At 37.8% G+C, this 8,458-nt stretch overlaps 1 protein-coding gene across 1 annotated transcript; it reads right to left on the bottom strand.

Annotated features, from left to right (window-relative positions):
- Positions 1-2,860: 2,860 nt before the first annotated feature.
- Positions 2,861-8,455, bottom strand: LOC135154536 (ribonuclease kappa-like). Its single transcript, XM_064100998.1, has 2 exons — positions 8,290-8,455; positions 2,861-4,094 (listed from the first exon to the last, which is right to left on the bottom strand). The coding sequence occupies exons 1-2, from the start codon at positions 8,359-8,361 to the stop codon at positions 3,885-3,887; spliced, it is 282 nt and encodes a 93-aa protein (XP_063957068.1). The 5' UTR covers positions 8,362-8,455; the 3' UTR covers positions 2,861-3,884.
- Positions 8,456-8,458: the final 3 nt, after the last annotated feature.

Genomic DNA, 8,458 nt, shown 5'->3' with positions numbered 1-8,458 from the left:
ATAACGTACAATACATGCATACCGTAATTTGATAACTTTTCATTACCATATCACAAAACATTTCTAAATATTCTTAACGGCTGAACAAATATTCTGATCTTTTCCCATTGTCAACAATATTCATCACTTTGAAGATACAATCAATATTGTGGCCTAAATTCACGAAGCTGGTTTACCTTCGACCTATGGGCTAAAGTTGAATTTCATGATGAAAGTGGGTTATGTCCATTAGTTTAATATTATGTCAATTGATGTCAAATGACATATATGCACTATGTGTATAAAGAGTAAGCTACTTTCGTGAATATGGTATTGAAGTGATGATGTCACAATTTTTTTTTTGCATTGCAGCATTCATTATTCCATATCTCAACAGGCCAGGCCATGATGAAACACATCCACCTGCAAAACAAATGGTGGGAATCGGTCCATGGGGGCCTTATATGTAGATATGGCCTCATGAATATGTAATTAGCCCCACTGAATTCAATGTATTATTGGCCTGGTTCTAAAAATGTAAGGAATCCGGCCAATAGTACAATTTATTTCAATGGGGCTAATTATATACTCGTGAGGTTATATCTTGGAGCCCCATGGACCGATTCCCACCAAATTTGGGTTGTGGAGTTATTTCATCATGCTCTTCCAAAATATGTCATCAAAAACACTGAAATGCAAAAAGTGAAAATTTATGACGTCACACTTCGGTACTCTATTGCAAATCTGAACTTTGTGCTATTAGCATCAGATGATTAGATTTAATCCACAAGTTAAAAGCTAACCCACCTAGATAAATTTTGGCCAATATGGGCATACATACTTTATCGCAGCTGGCCTGATAAAACCTCGCATCTCAATCTTGGAATTTTTTTTTTAGGGCAGCTTAGAAAATGATGCTTAATTTAAAAAATATAGCAAGAGCAGCAGTCTCATACATTGTAGTGTCTGAAAACAGTCTACCTGTGAACAACTCTTTCGAGGCAAATTAAACCTAGTTTGTTTCTACCCATGTTATAACTCTAAAATCTAGCTTATTCTAAGCTGTCATCAAAATATTTAAATTTTTAGATACAAGGTTTTATCAGCCCGGCCACTCAGCCATGATAACTGTATTCTTTAGCATTATAGCTTAAGAACATCTGGTCCCATAACACAAAGGTTAGCCATTAACCGTATGCTTGCTGTTCATTGTACATTGTAGTCAATGGAGTCATTCTATCGTAAGAAAATGTTCTACGATGATTGCTAAGCTTTGTGTTACAGGCCCAAGGTCAGTTGCGAATCAATCCTGTATAATACAACAAAATTACGGACTTACATGTAAATACTAATTAAAATAAATCACATGTAAAATGCCCCTGCTTTCATCCAATATAATATTCACAGGAATGAAATCAACACTGTATCTAGTAAATTAGTACTGGGTGCACATTCAATTATACAGTATGTATTCATATAGATTTCAAATTAGATTTTGATTAACCAATGAAGGAAATGAATAAGAAATAAATGAAACAGATAGGTGCTGACATTTTTCACTTTGTAAACAAACATGTAACAAAGGGAACATCATATATATAAAAATGATCTAAGTGACGTTACTGAATTTCGAAAGAGTTTTTACAGCATCCAATCAGCAAACATACATTTTTTTGTTGCTATTCTTCCCCAACTTAAAAAATGTCCTATTTTGTTGCTCAATACATATATTTCAACAATGGAAATTTCACTTTCTTGTCACTCTCATATAATTTTGTATAACTATATGAATAAATATATTTTCAGAGTTGAAAACAACTTTTAAGACAAAAATAACGAAGAACATCTACATTTATACTGTGGTTATAACGAACATAAATTAAATTGATCTACAATGTAGTTTGAAAATTGTTCTTCCTGAAGAAAGAGTTCCCCACTAACAACTAAACGTAAAATCTATGTATGCAAATACTTGACTTTGAAGATTCCTATAACTATCGCTATTTTCTAAAGCACATAATCAGTAACACTAAAAACTTCAGAGCAAATCATACATAGAGAATAATTTCGAAGTAAATACTTTAAATCTAAAGTACACCACATATATGTATCTACAGACAATTATATTAATTCTTCCTACATGTAGGTTCTACATGAAGTAAACTCATTTTTTTTAATAACATGTTTACTTCATACTTTATTGCTAGCCAAGAACATCACACTACATCTACGTGAATCTATAGGATCGAAACTTGTTACAAATATATTTGTATAAAATTGCACAATTCCTTTACAAATTCAATAGTCATCATGATAACGGAAAGTTCTTCCTTTTTTTTCTTTCTAGATCTTTGTAAGAGAAATAATGCTGCATTGCAGAGTAGTATGAATTTATTTGCAGAATGAGCTGTTGCCAAGTTTAACGTTCACCTGGGGCCTGTTGTGTAAAACTTTTGCCATGCCAGAGTTGCAACAGGCCCCTGGTGAACATTAATCACAGGATTGGCTCTGGCTGGAGATTACAATTCAATTCTAACAAATCAATGAATGCTTACAAATCACTAACAAATTAAATAAATCATGGAAATATCATTTTCCTAGATTCCATATAGAGTTTAGGACTGGAATGTGTAGAGATTTTTCAACCTAAATACAGAAAGAAAACAAATGATTTTTCATTAATAAATTATCATTTTCCAGGATTTGAAAGCTTACCGTAATTTCATTTTCTAGAGTTCTTTAAAACTAATACAAAATAGCAGACTGAAAAATAGAAAAAGTTAGACTGTCAATTAAAGTCCAATAAATTTTGGACCAGAAAATGCAAAATTTACCTATACATGTACTTCTACAAAGTCAAATGGATTTCTGTTGTCCCAAAATAATTGACCTAACCTAAGTTACCTGTATTTTGTCCCCTCTGGGGACTGATGCAGAAAAAATAAAAATCAAACACAACTTGATTTCCACCGAGTAAAAACCTAGTAGTAACATAGGATTGCATTTGATTTTTTTTTAAATATTAAATGCAACTCTCCTGCAGTAGACCTCCAGTCATGTTTAAATCTTAGATCTATGTATTCTAGAGTGCTGAATCAAAGAATATTTTGTCCAATACAGGGTGCTACATAACTTTTTAGAAGCACTTGCCTGGTCGGGCAAGTAAATTTTTAAATATTAGTTGGGATATACTTGCCCCAAAATCTATTTCACTTGCCAAAAAATTCCTTGAAAAAAAGTTTTACCTCTTAAAAGATAGTTTTGCGGTTTTATAAACCATTGACCTTTTTCTCTTTTGACATGAACTGATCTACCTTGTTATTGCATTCCTTTTTCCAAAGTGATTTTATCTTGCCTGCCATGACCAAAATTAGGGTCAATATCATATATCGACCCTAATTTTGGTCATTCTACTGTGAGAATTTTGCTTGCCCAATTCGGGCAAGTAGTTTTGGTCTATACTTCAAAACACACTTTTTCCTGGCCCTGGGCATGTAGCACCCTGTCAATAACTAAATATACAGAATGATTAGATATGAGTTTCTTCTTAATAAAGGTTGTTTCTTGAAGCAGACTGTTGTTAGTCAGAAGTTGATCAAAGCTGGTGTTACAGTGTATGTTGGCAGTTTGTAGATGAATCCGACTTCAGAGCACTGTATTTATGGCGGCCATAACCAGGGGGCTTAGAAAGAACAAAGCACTTTTAATGGGTTATACAATAAGCCAAGTGCATTGCTATGCCAGTACAAAAATGATCCTTGGTAGGCATACTTGAAGCTCCCCTGTTAGGAATTACCATAAAAACAGCACCCAAAATGAATTATTCAATTTATGGTCCAGTGAAGTCAACATCTGGATGGAAGGTTAATAGTTCTTACTAATCACTGACTAATAATTCCTCAAATTTAGTCAACTTGGTACTGTAGTCTCTTGTTGACGGAATACTGATAGATGGAAAAACCGGCAAACAGGACGTAGATTCCCGCCGCGATGAAGCAATTATTTGAGACACTTGTGTACGCTTGGTCCAGATCCTCTTTCGTGAAGTCCTCTTCGAGACTGACATCTTCAATGAAGGCCAAGGCATTTATCCGGAAGAAAACACCCATCAAGAGCTGTCAGGAGATAAATTGAAAAAAAAGAAGATACAATGATTTATGAATTAAGGTAGTATTAAGGTTCAGGGAAAACAATTGGATGGGAGCCGAGGGCAATTCTGCCCCCAAAACAGCCCGGGAAAATCCACATTCACTGCGATTTGTTAAAGCTTAACCAGTGTTGCAGATTTGTGCAGAAGTCGTAAAACGTAGCCCCTGAAAAAAAAAAAGAAAGCTAGGGTTAACAGAAATAGACAACAGAACGCATGGATCATATTTGCGAATATAAAGGGTGGAGGCATGTCAGAAAGAGGGTCATCCCACCAGCGCTAACTGAATTTCAGACTTTTCATATCCACCCAAATGCCTAACTTTGTGGTTACAAATTTGCACTCATTTTTTTTAGCCCAAAATTATTTTGATGAACAACTCTATATCAGCTTCCAACTTGATGGTGAAGAAAACTCCTAATGAACTTCGTCCCTGATATTGCGGACTGAAGTTGCACTATTTTTTTAAAAATACAAGCAAATACATGTACACACACATATGGAGGAATTTGATCGCTTAATTCAGTCTAAAATCAAAACTTCAGCAAAGAAAACGTCTGACTGTTCAAATTTTGTCTTTGGTTTGAGTTTGAATGATGATGTCGAAATGGAGCTGTAAGATCTAACCGTTAGTCATTATTGGAATGGAGGGTGAATTTGGGCAAAGACTCAGCTGAAATAAGTTTGCTAAATGGGCAAAAAATAAGTTAAAATTAGTTTTTTTAAAGTATTGTTAAGTTTTATTGATCCTTAGTGACATTTACAAACAGCAGTGAAATACCTAAATACAAACAACTGACAAATAACTTCATTCAAAATACTTCATACATACATGTAGGCATCAGTAAAATACAAGTAATTCATAAACAAATCAATTAAACTGGTCATTCGTGTTTCCATTAATTCACTGAACACTGCTGAAAGAAAGAGTAAGAAACATAATACAAAAACAATACAAAGAAAAAAAGAAAGCCACAGCCGCACATCCCATACAAAAAAAAAATAAATGAGTCCTCCTTCACACGCCCTCTTTCCCTGCCTACCAATACCCACCCAAGGGTTCATTACATGCCGCCGCGCACAGAAAAATCAAGCCATAGAAGTCGTGTGTTGTGGACCCAAGAAGTGAGATCCCAGCACGCGCGACCCACTAGTTAGAAATCCACTGCCAAACGCGGTTCGTGGTTAGTATACTAATACTAACCTCGCAATACGTGTGAGTGACCAATACCATGATTTACCAACATGACTGAAGGCCAAGCAAGCCCCCACAAATAAGTGACTTGAACTTACAGAGGAAAGAGAAAAAAAAAATTGAGTTGGCTAATGAAGTTAACCATGCTCACCAAACCAAAGTGCATTGCGTTATGAACATACTCCAACTTTTGTTGGTCTCTAATCCACATGTCTTCAGTGAAGTCAAGACACACCCAGGCATCTCGGACCACTTCATATTAACATCAATTGCCAGCCTCAAACCCATCTTTCAAAAGTCAATACGCCGTAAGGTGTATAAATTTCATAAAGCTGACATTGACGGTCTAAAGACCAGATTACAGAACTTTGCAACCACTTTTTTGGCAGAAGCTGATAACAACTCTCTCGAAAGTAACTGGCAAATCTTCCAATCAGCAACGATCAAAGCAATGGATGATTTCATACCTTCCGCACTTAAGAGTTCAAGGTTCAATTTGCCATGGATGTCGAGACCGCTGAAGAAGCTGTCCAGAAGGAAACAGCGAGCTTTCTATACAGCCAAGTCTACTAATCAACACAAATCTTGGACCCGCTATCGATCACTTAGGAAAGAATTTCAAAAACAAAACAGAAAGGCCGAGCAGGAATATTTGTCTACTTCTATATTCGAAGCTCTTCATTCTAACCCTAAACGGTTCTGGTCATTCATCAAGAACAGACGTCGAGATACATCGGGTATCTCATCCCTTTGGAATGGGAACCATCTGGTTAGTTCAGCGGCTGACAAGGCAGAAGCGCTCAGTAACCAATACAAGTCCGTCTTCACAGACGAAAATGCTCATCCTTCATCAAACATACCAATCCCTAAAGTCGACAAACTCCCGGACATCGCTCCGCTGGTTGTGGATGAGGCTGGAGTTCTGAAGCTTCTCCACAAGCTCTCACCATCCAAGGCACCTGGCCCCGATGCCATACACCCTTTTATCCTACGTAACTGTGCTGATGAAATTGCACCTATCCTAACCAAGATATGTAACCTGAGCATACAGTCTGGCAGATTGCCGGTAGCCTGGACCCGAGCCAACGTTACCGCAATCTACAAAAAAGGTAGCCGGACTGATCCAGCCAACTACAGGCCGGTATCGCTGACCTCAGTTTGCTGCAAAATAGTTGAACATGTTATTTACAGTCATATTATCAATCACTTAGAGAAGTTCAATGCCCTAGACGACTCGCAACATGGATTTCGAGCCAAGAGATCCTGTGAAACACAACTCCTCACTACAGTTCATCATATCTGGGAGGCGAATGAACACAACAAGCAAGTAGATGCAGTGATACTCGACTTTGCCAAAGCATTCGATACTGTTCCTCACAAGCGTCTTCTACTCAAACTCCAACATTACGGCATATCTGGCTCTCTATATAACTGGATAACATCATTCCTTACTTGCAGACAACAGTCAGTGGTTCTCCAAGGGATAAGCTCCAAGCCAGTCAGAGTGCGGTCAGGCGTGCCCCAGGGCACGGTCCTCGGTCCACTCTTCTTCCTGCTATACATCAACGACTTACCGGTGGGCCTGCAGTCTAAAGTGCGTCTTTTTGCTGACGACTGCATTATACACCGACCCATTGCGTCCTCCGTCGACTGTAAGATTCTGCAGAAGGACTTAAAACTACTTGAGAAATGGGCTCATACATGGCTAATGTCCTTTAAACCAGAAAAATGTAGTGTTCTCAGATTTTCCCGTTGTAAGAATCAAATAGAATCTTCATATAAGCTAGCTGGCCAGACGCTGCAGACTGCCAACCAGCACAGATACCTTGGAGTAACTCTATCATCGGATATGAAATGGAACACACAGGTTGATAAAGCAGTTTCCAAAGCTAATAGCATGATAGGCTTCCTCCGTCGTAATCTTGGAAACGCTTCCCAGAAAGTAAAGCTACAAGCATACAAAAGCCTCGTTCGCCCACATGTTGAGTACTGCAGCTCTGTGTGGGATCCCCACACTAAAAGTAACATCCTTAAGGTGGAGGCAGTCCAGAGACGTGCTGCGCGGTTTGTCACCAACAACTACAGCCAGGAGAGTTCTGTTACAGCCATGCTCAAAGCTATGGAATTACCCACCCTTCAACATAGAAGGCAGGTGAGCAGACTGACCATGATGCATAAGATAATCCATAATAATGTCAGCCTACCGCTTCAAGAGCACCTGAGCTTCAACAGAAGGGATCCGAACGCAGCATGTACAAGGAAATTCAACTCCCTGACCCTCGAAATACCATTCTCAAGAACTAATTACTACAAGAAATCCTTCTTCCCTAATACGGCAAGGGACTGGAATACCCTCCCATATGACTTAATTTCTATAACCAACTCACAAATATTTAATAACAAATTGATAAGTCTCCAGCTTGACTAGGATGGTCTTCTCTAGCCGACCTCTATTTCCTCCAAGTTGAGTGATGTTCCAGCTGGAGCTTTTCAACATACCAACCGTGAAACCGGCTATGAAATGCTGGACTGGACCCCCCCCCCCCCCGACCAAAAAAAAAAGAAAAAAAAACACCCCACAAAACTCAAAAGGCACAATCATTTGTGCAGCTGCAACTTGCAAGTCTTATTTATTATCTTTTGTTTTGAGTCTTACTCAGCAATATTTCATGTATTTCTTCTGACATATCCCACATGTCCATAAGAACAATAATAATTCAATAACTTAAAATGGATTTAAAATGAAGAAGAAAATAATGCCTGCCAATGCATTGCACTTAAATTAATTTTGTGTTGCACAACATGTACTTATTACTATGGGATTTAGCTACTACGCAATTTGTATCACAGAATCACGGAATCGTGACATCCACATAAGATATGTGTACAAAAGCATTGCATGCACCATGAATGAATACGGCCTCACACTCGTCGTACATATTATTGCGGCATTTGATCTGCGACTTACCAACATAACTACTCCCCATATACTCAGCAAAGAGCAACATGTTGAACATTTTGGTCCGCAGATCTTTACCATGTTGGCGAAAATATTACAACCTTGTGAAAAAATATGCTAAACTGGAACAACCGCTGGGAGGAACGGTGATTTTGAAGCATTAACAGGTTTTCTTTCA

This window comes from Lytechinus pictus, chromosome 6, assembly GCF_037042905.1.
Source record: "Lytechinus pictus isolate F3 Inbred chromosome 6, Lp3.0, whole genome shotgun sequence".
NCBI classification, from domain to species: Eukaryota; Metazoa; Echinodermata; class Echinoidea; order Temnopleuroida; family Toxopneustidae; genus Lytechinus; species Lytechinus pictus.
The sequence above is the reverse complement of the archived record's forward strand: the minus strand, read 5'-3'. Positions and strand labels throughout refer to the sequence as shown.

Bases quoted from the DNA above. Each gene is read 5' to 3' on its own strand.
- LOC135154536 (XM_064100998.1), bottom strand. From the start codon at position 8,361: ATGGTAAAGATCTGCGGACCAAAATGTTCAACATGTTGCTCTTTGCTG. The intron at 4,095-8,289 runs GTAAGTCGCAGA...ATCTCCTGACAG, and splicing joins TATGGGGAGTAGTTATGTTG to CTCTTGATGGGTGTTTTCTT.